This window comes from Podarcis vaucheri (genome assembly GCF_965113315.1).
Source record: "Podarcis vaucheri genome assembly, chromosome: 5".
NCBI lineage: Eukaryota > Metazoa > Chordata > Lepidosauria > Squamata > Lacertidae > Podarcis > Podarcis vaucheri.
The window spans coordinates 37,209,487-37,222,315 of record NC_138763.1 but is presented as its reverse complement, the minus strand read 5'-3'; the positions used below and the strand labels follow the sequence as shown (position 1 = coordinate 37,222,315).

At 40.2% G+C, this 12,829-nt stretch overlaps 2 protein-coding genes across 8 annotated transcripts in view; one reads left to right on the top strand and one right to left on the bottom strand.

Annotated features, from left to right (window-relative positions):
- The window catches only part of ANKMY1 (ankyrin repeat and MYND domain containing 1), a 38,159-nt gene extending 31,083 nt beyond the window's left edge, over positions 1 to 7,076 (top strand). For 5 of the 7 annotated variants that reach the window (XM_082221725.1, XM_082221727.1, XM_082221728.1 and 2 more), the window contains 3 exons: positions 304 to 446; positions 3,499 to 3,549; positions 5,829 to 7,076. In XM_082221725.1, the coding sequence (XP_082077851.1) occupies positions 304 to 446; positions 3,499 to 3,549; positions 5,829 to 6,067 (433 nt within the window). In that variant the 3' untranslated portion in view covers positions 6,068 to 7,076. The remainder of the gene's footprint in view (positions 1 to 303; positions 447 to 3,498; positions 3,550 to 5,828) is intronic. The other 2 variants (XM_082221726.1, XM_082221729.1) reach the window with 1 other exon arrangement.
- Positions 7,077 to 8,445: 1,369 nt separating this feature from the next.
- The window catches only part of GPC1 (glypican 1), a 202,089-nt gene continuing 197,705 nt past the window's right edge, over positions 8,446 to 12,829 (bottom strand). Inside the window, exon 9 of the mRNA XM_082221832.1 lies at positions 8,446 to 11,763. Coding sequence (XP_082077958.1) covers positions 11,543 to 11,763 — 221 coding nt within the window. The 3' untranslated portion in view covers positions 8,446 to 11,542. The remainder of the gene's footprint in view (positions 11,764 to 12,829) is intronic.

Sequence of the window (12,829 nt, the reverse complement as noted above, 5' to 3'; positions counted from 1 at the left end):
TAGGGGGGAAAACATTCAGTAAACTGGAACATCGGCATTTGGGCCAGTTGCCTATAGACAGCATGTGTTGAAGAAACAGACAATTTTTCAAGACTTGCAGGTGCTTAATTGAGAGTGTGAGTTTGCAGCAGACTGAGTCTAAGACGTTTGTGATAAGAGTAGTACTAGAAATCAAAATGTAAGTAAATAAATTCTCAACGGCGTCTTTCTTAGCTACATAATTACTTACTATGTCCATCCCTACAAGGTAATTTATATATATATATCACGGACGTTGACTTCCACATAATTTCTCTTTTGCAGAGTCTTTAAATATTGCTACCAATGTGGACGATCGGTTGGTGTGAACCTCTCAATATGCACGCGCTGTTTTGAGATCTACACCTGCAGCAAGACTTGTAAAGTGAAGGCTTGGAATGACCGTCATAAGAGAGAATGTGTCGTAGGTAGGTTGATTTGTCTGGTTGTGTGCAAAGCAAGGTGTATTCACAACAGTAAAAACAAGAAAGTAGTAAGTATAGGAGCATCATAAGCTCTGCTGTTACCACAAAGAGCCTTACACTTATTCCCAACCTGTGCATGTGGAGTTTTGAAAAGTGAACTTTGGCATTACATTTTTGTGGTTTTTTTTTCTAGCTTACTGATTCGGAAACGCGATGCATCTCTTTACAACTTTTGTAACTGATACAATTTGTCAATAACTGTAAAGGATAATCAGACTGTACTGTTCCCTTGAGGATCTTCATTATGCACCTGCAACATGGTGTTCTTTCACTTCTAGGGTGTCATAGAACAGTAGATGTTGAGCCAGATAAGTTACTGCAGAATATAGGCTCTGCAGCTCATTCTGAATTGTGTCATGCATAGGAACATAGGAAGCTATCTGATGTCGAAGCAGATCGATTGGTCCATCTTCCTCAGGACGGTCTCCACAGACTGGCAGTGGCTCTCCAGGGTCTGTGGCAGAGGACATTCCCATTCCTACCTGGAGATGCCAGGTATCAAACCTGGGGTCTTCTTCATACAAAGCAGATGCTGTACCACAGAGCTACAGCCCTTCCCAGAAATGATTGATTGATTCTGGAGTGGAAGGATATGTAATTCTCTTTGAATAGGAGTGAGTTGAAACGCTGCAGAAAATAATCTGGTTTTAGTCAAGTAATTTATTTTCTTCAAAAATCAGCTTGTGTACACATCCTTGCAAGAAACAACTCTATATTTGGAAAGGCAAGTGAACAATTGCCTGGAATTGTGAACTTTTATTTGAGACACAGTGGGCAAAATACAAAGATCAGCAAGTATGAGTTTTATCTCTGCTATGAAAGAAATACCTGTGTGTGTATGTACAGGTGTGCTGATACTGGATCAAGATCAGAATCCACATTTATAAGAAAACCCCCCAGTGTTTTTGTACAGGAAAATGTAGGGACCTTCAGGAGAATGTTACAGTGTGTGTTGGATCTGTTGAGCTCCCGTTTTGCTGTCCTACTGGAAATAACATGAAGTGTTGCCAACTTTGCTGTTAAGAGGGAATTCTTTTATTTCCTATGTTTGATTCAAATGTGACTGAATTGTACTGGATTTTGGAAATTATGGTGTGCAAGAGTCTAGACTAGGACTGAAGAGAGAGACTGATAGTGTGCAAAGTGACATGCCATTTTGACTGCAGTACTGTACAAAAAGTCATGGCTACAGCACATAGGTGGTGAAGACAGATGGCTTTATCATAGCTCAACTCCTGGAACACTTGGACTTGAAAATCAAGTAGAAGACTGGTAAGTGAATGGCCACAAACGATGGTGAAGACTCATTCATTTGAACTGGAGCAAGAAGAGGATTTCCGCTGCTGCAAAGTGGACCATATATATCTTGTGCAGTGAAGAATGCTAGAAGCAAATAATTCTATAGATGAATATGATGTGAGTCTAACCATTGCCCCCCCCCCCCCCGGTCCATAAAGGATACCATTCAGGTCTTTTGGAATTCCTTTTTTTTGTTTGTTTATGTTTTACTGATGTGATGAAAAATAAAATAAAATCCTTATTTAGGATTGAAGAGAGGCGATGCAATGAAGAGATCTGGCCTTTAGGAACTTGGCAAAGAAACTTCACATTTGAAAGGAGCAAGCATGGCTAAGATTTTCCAAAACTACTGGAGACTGAACTCGGGATATGTCAATTTTAAACACCAGAAATTCTGTGTCTATAGGTAGTGGGAAAGAAAGTCTGAGAAGATACTGACTTCCTCTTTTTCTCTACAGAAAAAATATATGCCATAGACAATACCAATAAAGGCTTCCACATGCTGGACAACACTGTGCATTCTAATACTGCTTTGCTTATGCTAAACTTGCCAGATGGTTGCGGATCTTTTGCCCCCGAAGACTTGGACCAACTTTCATCAGACAGTTTGAAAATCAGGAATGTGATTCATATCAGATTTAGTTACATTTGAAACCATGAGCCTCAGACAGATGCAATATCAGGCCACTTAACAAAGGAAGTTGGAAAATAAATACTATTTATGAAGTGTTCCATGGGAACATTCACCACAAACACCACCTACTGTGTTACTTCTCAGTATAGGGATACAGAATGGGGCTTCCATGGCTGAGCAATTTTTGAACAGAGTTTTGCAGCGAACAGCATTTCCTCCATTGAACCAGACTGGATGGTACAGTGAGATCTGTTACACAGAACAGATCACTGATTGGATAGGACGTAAAGTTCTACTTCAGTTCTTCTAGCCAATAGGATGTGGTTTAAGTGAAGATGAATAGATCATTGGTAGTGATTTTTTTAATTGTAGCTGCTGATTTTCATTTGTAGAATTTCCAGTGATCATTGATGTCGATTGCAGAAAACCTGAGGGTACATTCACATGAAAACCATTGAACAGTATTAATTATTAGCAGCAAGGGACATCTATGCTGCTTCCACATTATCTACATGGGTACATTCCCATGTTAAATAAGTCAAGAGGTGACACCCCAGAGATCTCAATTGGCTTTGGTTTCTAGAGAGGGATAAGTCAGAAACAAACATTTCCACAAACAATTCTGGGGTGGAATTCTGCATTTCTCTTTTTGAAGAATATTCTTGCTCCTGCTTCACTTTAACTTCCTCTCAGAGAACACAGCTGGAGTTTAGAAATGTTAAGGTGCATTGAACTGAACTGACTGTTCATGTGAATGTAGTCTTAATAAAACCATTTATGTAAAGAGAAAACTGTCATTTCTGTTTGGCATGCAATGTATGTTGAAGTTATTGCTAAAGTGGAAGCATGTACACTTTAAGAATCTATGTAAATGGATCACAATCCTTTGTTATTTCTATCATTGCAATAAATTAAATCTCACCATTTATTTTTAACACTGTATAGAAGTTACTTGTAGCTAGCGCTTCCATGGAAGGCACAATTCTTTTGAGGCGTTCATAATGTTGTCTTAATGTTGAACATTCTGAAATGTCTTTGCACCTTGTTTTATTGCTGCAAAAGATGCTAACTCTACAGCTGATTTTTGTGCGGAAGAAGAGAGTACTCTGGAGGGTAAGTAAGCAGTCACTATTAATCTGTTATTTTGGTTCTGCTTTTGTTTTCCATGGTCAGTAATTGTAACAATCAGCTGCTGATTTTCTTTTTTGCTAAGATTCTGGGGCTGCTTATTATTGTAGTTTATTGGTTTAATTGTTGCAGCCTAGTTCCTGCTTGTCACTATTTTTTTTAAATGGTTGATACTTAATCTATTTTTTTTTTAATAGTGTAAGCTGCAATGAACATTGCTTGAATAGGTTGGGGCATACATGTATATTGTAAATATAATTTATAATATAAAATATATTATTTCCTTCTTTAGTTGGTTTTTATTGTATATTTTAACATTTTAAATTAAATTAAGGATGTTTTAATGCCCCAATAGAATTGTTTTTGTGTATTTTAACTATGTATTGATTTTATAGTTGTAAACTGCTTAGAAGCCATTTTGGCATATAAGCAGTATCTAAATATAATAATAATAATAATAATAATAATAATAATAATAATAATAATAATATATTTATACCCCGCCCATCTGGCTCGGCTTCCCCAGCCACTCTGGGCGGTTTAATACATCAAACATTAAAAGCTTCCCGAAACAGGGCTGCCTTCAGATGTCTTCTGAAAGCCTGGTAGTTGTTGTTCTCTTTGACATCTGGTGGGAGGGCGTTCCACAGGGAGGGCGCCACTACCGAGAAGGCCCTCTGCCTGGTTCCCTGTAACTTGGCTTCTCGCAGTGAGGGAACCACCAGAAGGCCCTCGGCGCTGGACCTCAGTGTCCGGGCAGAACGATGGGGGTGGAGACGCTCCTTCAGATATACTGGGCCGAGGCCGTTTAGGGCTTTAAAGGTCAGCACCAACACTTTGAATATATAAATAAAATGCCATTATATCTAAAGTACATTAGAATCCTACAATCCTTCCAGTGTATTTTCTCTCTGTTGCTGCTGTTATTCATGAGCATGTATGGTCCTCTTTACATTGAATTGGTGGGAATGTGAGTGCGGTCGGGTGAGAGAACTCCGCTTTCTAAATCCATACAAGTCTTTAGGTTAGAATGGACAATGCAAATGTCTTTTTAAAATTGGGTGGGAGGGAAGCTAGATTTTGCTAGATAGCATAAGACAGGCAAACGATTGAGGGGGGGGGAATGAACTAGGGTGTATGCTTTGTCATAATATACATTTTTAGTAGGGTGATGCCAAATGTTTGCTCTTTTCTGTGGGGGGAGGTATGTGTACAACCAGTGCTTTCAGAGGCAGTAGGAAAATTGCATGAGAAAAAACACTGCCAGTGAGACCCTTCTCCACTTTTCATGTCTGTTTTGTAGTCGTGAAACTTCTAATCAACTGCTTCTTCAGATTCATTGTTTTATTTGCCCGGGACTTGATTCTTGTCCACTACAGGATTTCAGCCAATCAAGAATCACATAATGAACTTGTAAACATAATGTGCTGTGTGACTAGTCAGATTTTGCTATGTGCACTTATTTCTGAGGGCAAACAAAACTGAGAGTGAACATACTGCTTCCAGGAATTGTCTCCTGGGTGATCCCAGCCAATGGGGAAGATGAGGACAATCAAACCTATTCAGGGTTTCCTGAACACTTTTGTTCCTTTACCAGCATTCTCTGAAAGATGGATGGACACCTTTCAGTAGTGATGCAAATGTTTGCAAAAACTCTTTCTTGCTGTTCAGCTCGTGTATCTGTTTGCTCCTCCTTTGTCGGTATTGAAAACAGATAAAACACAGTCAAACAAGGATCAGTCAATATGTTGGTGTAGTTGTTAGTAACTGTGCATTGTTAGCACCTGCCTTCCCCACTGCAACACGCCTTTCCTTCCCGTTTTCTGAAATTGTTTCTAGAAATGAATCCAAGGCAGGAGAAGATGTATGTGTGATGCTGTTTTGCCTTGTGCCTTCTTGTAGCCCCCTCCCAAATCCTGTTATTCTAAGCTGCTCAACTTCTGCAGAAAGGGAAGAAGGTTAGAAAAAGATGCAGATGACTAAATAGATGAACACCTTTATAGATCCTGTCTGCCCTCTTTCTCTGAAACATTTTGCCACCATGGGCAGGAGAGATAGTGACTGAAAGTGGAGAGGAACTCAATACACAATTGTAGCAGGAATTTCACAGAGTAACCTATCTAAAAGCCCACTAGTGGGCAGTGACTAAAAACACATTGAATAATTATGTCTTTTAGTTCCACCTTTGACAGTTCACTGCATTCTTGCATGGGTTTGTTATAACATTAATGTAACATATATATATATCTGTACCTTTCTGCCAGTGCGTATAACCAAGTCTGGTCGGATTCAGAAGGGCAAAGTGGCTCCAACCAGAAAGAAGAAGGAAGGCAAAGAGGGAGAAAGTGAAAGAGCCAGACGTAGAAAAGAGGAGGAGGAGAAAAGGAAGAAGCAGCAGTTGAAAGATGCGACAAAACAACTGAAAGAGGCAGTGTCAAAACACCCTGAGAAGAGCAGCAGCCATGCAGATCTCCCTTATACTGGGAACTATAGTTACATTTAAATGTTTCTACCTTTTACTGGTACAGTTCAGCTGTAATTTGATGTGAAAAATGCTACATAAGGGAGAATGGGGGGAAAGGACGCTAGAAGATATAATCAAAGGAACTTTGCATTCTTGTGTCAGTACTGAAACCCATTTACACTATTTAAAGTGAGGTTGGGTAACGTGGATGTATCTGTATCTTTCCAAGGTCAGTTCTTCTATACAAACATAAAACCAAAGTTTTTCACTTTGATTTGGGATTAGCTGGTAGGCAGGAGGGCAAAAAATCTGCTTGTTTTTCAGCTAGTGCCTTGTCGTTCCAGACATCAAGGGCTTTAGTTTGTTTCTACCTGGTGGCAATAGGACTTTTGCCTGCTAATTGTGTGTACTCAGTGGAAAGTAGTCTTTTCAAAGCAATTTAGGCTTCACAGACCAGGGCCTTTGCCTATGGTAGTCTTTTTGGCAGCAGTAGGAAATGTGTGGGATGAAATCTTTTGCACGTGTACAATTATTAGGGAGATAAATACAGCTGGTCCAATTAATGGGGAAGCAAACTCAGGTTCCAGTCCTTAATCCAGTGAACATTCACTGACTCAAGCTTTGGGATCTGAGGGAACAAAGTGGAAGAATCTGGCCCAGATTATCTGTTGACGTTACTAGGAGAGTATAGACTTGATCGCAATACCATTCAGTAGTATTAGCTGAAGTGATTGTTTTGAAATTGTGGACTCTGTTTGAGAGGTACCTCAGCAACTGTATTAGTGACCTGCACTGTTACAGATCCTATTGCAGTCAGTGGAATTTTTTTTAGAGGTGGCTTGGAAGGCTCGGCAGGGGTTGGTGATTACAACCAGACATGAAAAGGTTAGCCACAATAGAGTACAGAGTTATTATGCTTACTACTGATTTCACTGATTTGTGGTCCCTATACTACATTGTTAAATGCAAGAATCTGTTGACCTGATTTTTGTGTGTCTGACATAACTGGTTTTCAATATTGCACAATAAAAATAATTCTGAAATACCATTTCCCCCCTTATTTTTGTGGTGAATTTAAATGAAGGACTACAAGGCATGTTTATATCAAATATTCTATATGCGTGCTGTTTCATGTGAAATAATTGCGTTCTAGCCCATGCTCAACCCAGCGAATTGCTATGATTCAGGCTGCTTCATCTGCTTGATAGCATTCAGGCAATTTAAATCCATATATATATATATTTAATGGCATTACGGATTGGCAATTCATCCTCGTTTGGGTTGACAGTTTGCTGGTTGCTTGTTTATTTGTGTATATATTAGTGATGGATATGCAATTTATATAACATGTTGCTGAGGACTTTGTGGCATGGATTGGCTGGATGTTGGGAGGTCCCCAGCTGGGGACCCCCCCCCCAGAGGAAAAAGGCTCAGAGCCAGGGGATTGGTGGTGGGATGGTGATGAGTGGTTAGAGGGAGAAGATTGGGTGGGGAGGTGTCAGAAGCTGAAGAGGCAACAGGACTTAGTGAGCAGGAAGAGGCTGGGGCAGAGGGAAGTTCAGAGAGACAGAGGGGGCCAGGAGACAGAGGGTCTGGCTGCTGAGAAATCAGGGAGTACCCCTTGGTAGCTGTGCTGGGAACAGAAGCAGGTTTTGGATGCAGGCATTTTTTTCTCTGCAGGAGGCTGTTATGCCCCCGTCTACACCAGATTTATGTGCATAAACCTCTTTCCACGCTTGCATCTCTGCTGCTAGATCTGAGCGACTAAATCCAACACAGACCATCCACATAATGGACTGGGACAGTTTTTCCCCAGTAGGCACTGTTTATCTAGAAGTGCCTCTCCTCTGGTTCTGTGGACCATTAAGCATGCTTTAACATTTGAACGCCAGTCCTAAATACTGTACACTGACTTGGAAAGGAGGGCTGATCAAAACAACAGCTGCTCTGCGAGGGACTACTGAAAAACCATGTGGGAGCTCCATGTGTTGGATGTAACGCATAAAAGGCTCTTAACTGTACTCCGGCCCATACATAGGTGGCTGCTGTCCTGGTCACACCATTCTGGATAAAAATACATTTTGGGGTCTGTCGATTACATCATTTAGTTATAGGGAGTTAGAAGGGCATCACATATTGGTGCAACACAGTAGCTAGGTGACTCAATACCTTCAAGTGTTAGCAATAATGGCACTATCCTAAATACACTTACTAAGGACTAAGGCCCATCAAACTTAGACTTGCTTCTGAGTAAATGCATATCAATACTAATCAAGATGTAGCTATTTTAGCAGTATACAGGTATGGCAGCTCATTCTTCATGCTATTATTATCACCAGCAAGTTGACAAATACTTTTTCATGATGCTAGTCTGGCACCTGCTGAAAATCAGTAAAAACAGAACAAATAAAGCAGCATGTTGCAAGGGACATTCATATAGATTTGAGTCTCCAGCCTTTTTTTTTAATTTTATTTATACAAGGATTCAAAGAACATAGTTCAACAGTGCAAGATAGTTACAGGAACTTGGTAACCAAAAGAAAAATATAAATGGCCAAGAATGCCAGTAAGTGAAATAAATCTTAATTTTGCAGATAGAACTGCATTTTTTTTTAAAGCCAAGGTGTACTCTGGATATATTTGTACCATAACTCTCTAACAAGCCCACCAGAAAATTATAGGTTGTTTGTCATTTGTAAATGATAAATATCAGTGCTCTTAAAGCCTCTATTGACCCTCAGCCCTCCACTGAAAAAGACATTATGGCACAAAAAGAAAAACCGTGACAGGTTTCTGGCTGACAGCTTTGCAAAGGGCTTGGGTGTTGTGTTTCTTTGCCCATCCGCATACCCTATTGTAAGGTGTTTTTAAACATCAAAACAGAGCAATGTCATTCATATATATATATATATATATATATATGAATGAAACTTCTTTTTTAAATAACCAAACCTCAGATCCTAAGAGCATTAGATTCGGCACTTATCAAGAGACCGAGGCTCAAATGACAAATGAGGCTCAAAGGAGTGGCAGACTCATTTATTTAAATATGGGATGGCCCAACTGCGTATAAAAATCAAGATTGAGCAAATGGGCGCTAAAAACTTCCACCCCCTCATGGCCTGCTTCCTTGTAGCATAGCCCCTCTCCCCAATGTCATGTTTTCCTCAATTGGGCTCTCATACGGGAAGTAAAGTTGGCTGGGAGGGAGAAGCTTTGGGGAGGGAAGTGGAAGGCGAGGTCCATCAGTCCCGATTTGCACATTCCTCTTAGAAAAAATATTTTCACACAGCCAGTTTCTGTTTCAGATGTGATGTGGCAGGCCGAGTTAAAAGCAACAGAGTAAACGCACCAGGCCCTACTTCTAGTTTGAGCCCAGGACTGTGTTGAGTTTACAGCTCTCCAGCAGTTTGGCAGAAGATTTTCATTCAGGGGGAAGGAAATGGCAGCTGTTTCATTTTTACCTCAATGTGTATAGCATTTCATTTCTATTTTTTACCAACAGAAGGCTACATATATAATGCTATTTGAATGTGGCACTCCATTTTTCCCCAGGCATTTGAACTTAATGTTCAAAGGAGGCAGGATATTTGCTTTTCGTGCCTCATTTGTATTCAGAATTATTAAGAGTGGTCTAAACTGAGAACAAAAATAAATATATTAGATGGACGAGATCAATAATGAAAGTGGGGTGGTGTATTGTTCTACTTAACAAGGGACTGAAAGTAATGTGTGCAAAAGCAGGTGTTCTTTGGAGCAACAAATTTGTTCTGCCATCAAGACTTCAGTAGCGTATTTTCAACATTCTGGTGATGTTTTTGGCAGCCTCCAATACCGATTGAAGTGATTAGGAAATTAATTTCTCCCAGTGTTGTAGAAAAACAAATAGGGCCGGGAATGGGAAAGATAATTCATTTGAATTAATTTGCTTGCATTAATTCATGTGCCACAATACTAGAATTGCTTCCCTGCTAACTCTGCACGTTTTATAACTGATTCTGTAATTCTGCCTTTTTGAATGCTGTCGTCTTTGATGCAGAAGAGAAATGTTCTCAACATTTATGCAAAGCCCATATATCTATATATTAAATGTAAAAAATATGCTTTCATAATCCCTGTGTCCTAAAAGGAAAGTCATGATATAAGTGAATTAACAGCAAAGATTGTGTCCAAGGCTTCCTATCATTCAACAATATGAATAGGATTGGCCTTTCTATGCTAGATATTTTTGAAAGGGGGAAAAAGTTTATGGCTGTACCAAAAGAACCCAAAGCAGAGAACTGTGTCTTGACAGCGAAATACATATGTGAATCTGTTGGTGTAGATATGTGGTTGAACAGCCCCTCTTTCCTCCAACCCCTTCCACCTTGATATCAGACAATACTCCTGGCAAATATGTAGCAACAATCAGAAAATTAGCTGAAGTGAAGCAGTTTTACTAAACAAGGACTAGAGAACATAAGGTTAACTATGCCGATGTGAGATGAAATAAGGTAGCAGCTGGTTGACTTGATGACTCAAACTATGGCTTTGGTCTGCTTTCCATTGGCATAATTGGTGGTACTTTGGGCAGATTGTAGCCATGGAAATTCCCTGGGGTATTTGATAGTATATAATTGTTCCCTGGGCCAAACAATTAGTCGCCTCCAGGCTTTGCTAACAGGATCAGTAATAATACACAAAGCAGTTTCCTTGCATCATCCCTTTGGTAAAAGTTAACTGTTGTCACTATTAATAAAGGGAAATTTTTCAGCCTCAAACTGAAAACAATGCTTCCCAGACAGAAATCTCCCCATGCATATTTCTAGCATAATGTTGCATATTACAATTCTGTATTGCATTTTATCAATTTTGAATGCTACTTTCAAAGGATCGTGCAAAACTTGAATCTCACTCTAATTCATTTAGATGTAGGAGAGAAATATTAAGTGGCTTCAACCACTCATTTTAACAGAGGTATTTGCCAATTAAAGTAATTTCGTTCCAAATTCCATCATAATCCCTTTGCTAATCTGGTGTACAGGAAGGACCATTTGCCACTTGCTTAATGGAAAATAATGAACTGACCCCCCTGGTTACAGCACTCGGAAGATTTTTAAATTAAAAAAGCTGTATTGTTTTAAACAATTGTAGCACATCTTTGGCTACAGCTAAATAAGAATATGAGATACTTGTGTGTTTTACTGGAGTCAATAAAAATGATGTGGCCTTGAAGGTCATTTGTCCTTTTTACCCATTACCAATATCTGCCGAGATCTGTTGTAGGCTCCTAAGTGTCTCGTTGTGGCAAATTAATGATAAAAAGAGGTAAAGAAAGAAGGCCCCAGCATTCAAAGAAGACCAAAAAAGAAAGGGGAGGGGGAAAAGACCAGTTCTAGCACTGCCAGGTCATCACAAACAATCAAGAACGTTTTATCTCCCTCATTTTGCCAAGATGAATTAAATATAGTCCACATTTTTGGCAAAGTTAAGACCACAACCACCCACAGTCTCTTTCACGGCTGCACAAATGAGTTACCGCCGCAGGTACTGTGCTGCAACAGCAGCCAGAGAAAGTAATAAAAGAAAGGAAGAAGGCAAAAGTATGTTGCTGCTATTTCCACCAACACCTTGTCCAGACTGCTTAGGCATCGGATGCGTCTCTGGCGGCCTGGTGCTAGCGTTCTTGGACAGTTTTTTGCCACAGATGTCGTCAATGCAACTATCGCCGCTTCCAGAGCCGCTAATGTCATCACCTAGGCAAGACAAAAGTTCAAGTAAGCATGGCAGTCCCAAAAGAGCTTGCAAATTAAACAACACCATGTGCATTGCTGTTGCCATAAAGCCAGGGAAAGCAAATGATGAATTTGGAATGCAGTGAAGCAGGGGTGTATATATATAACCTCACCCTTGTTAAATGTTGCTCACGTTTAACAAACCACCCAAAAGCTGGTGGGGAAAATGGGATGAGTGGACCAAATTCTGTGCGGAGCCTTTCAATCCACATTTTTAGCAAACTGAAGTTGGACATGTTCTCCTTGTTACTGTAGTTACAAGAGGACTTGAGCCCACAGGCTCCTAAGGACTAATTACAGAAAGGAGCAATATTTTGAACTACAGTGGTACCTCGGGTTAAGAACTTAATTCGTTCTGGAGCTCCATTCTTAACCTGAAACTGTTCTTAACCTAAGGTACCATTTTAGCTAATGGGCCTCCCGCTGCTGCCTCACTGCTGCTATGCGATTTCTGTTCTCATCCTGAAGCCAAGTTCTTAACCCGAGGTACTATTTCTGGGTTAGCGGAGTCTGTAACCTGGAGCGTCTGTAACCTGAAGCGTATGTAACCCAAGGTACCATTTACCATCCTGAGCTACAGCATCCTCCCAAGCTTGAAGCCCCTGCTGCTGCTGAACAGTCAGAGGAAAGCTGGAGTTTGTCCATTGAAAGGAGGCATTAGGGACTGATAGGGAGAAGAAACCCCGGGAAGACATTGCGTAATCTCAGGGGCACAAGTCTTGGCAATGCCTGTATAAAGATATGGATGTAGCAGCCAGGACTCTAGAGCAGCCAGGACTCTAGAGAGGGAGGAGTAAAATCACCAAGCGTTACTAACTAGATCTCTTGCACTCCAGTTCTTGGGTGTCAGCAAATAAGGGCAATACTTGCATCAACCAACTTGCAACTGCCTCCGTGCACTGGCTCTACATTAAGTATGGCGTAACAGAATTGTGAATTGAACCTCTTTGATATTCTGTTGCTTTCTGAACATGGAATCCTGCAGAACTCTTTATTTCAACTGCTAATCCTATAAATCATATCATAT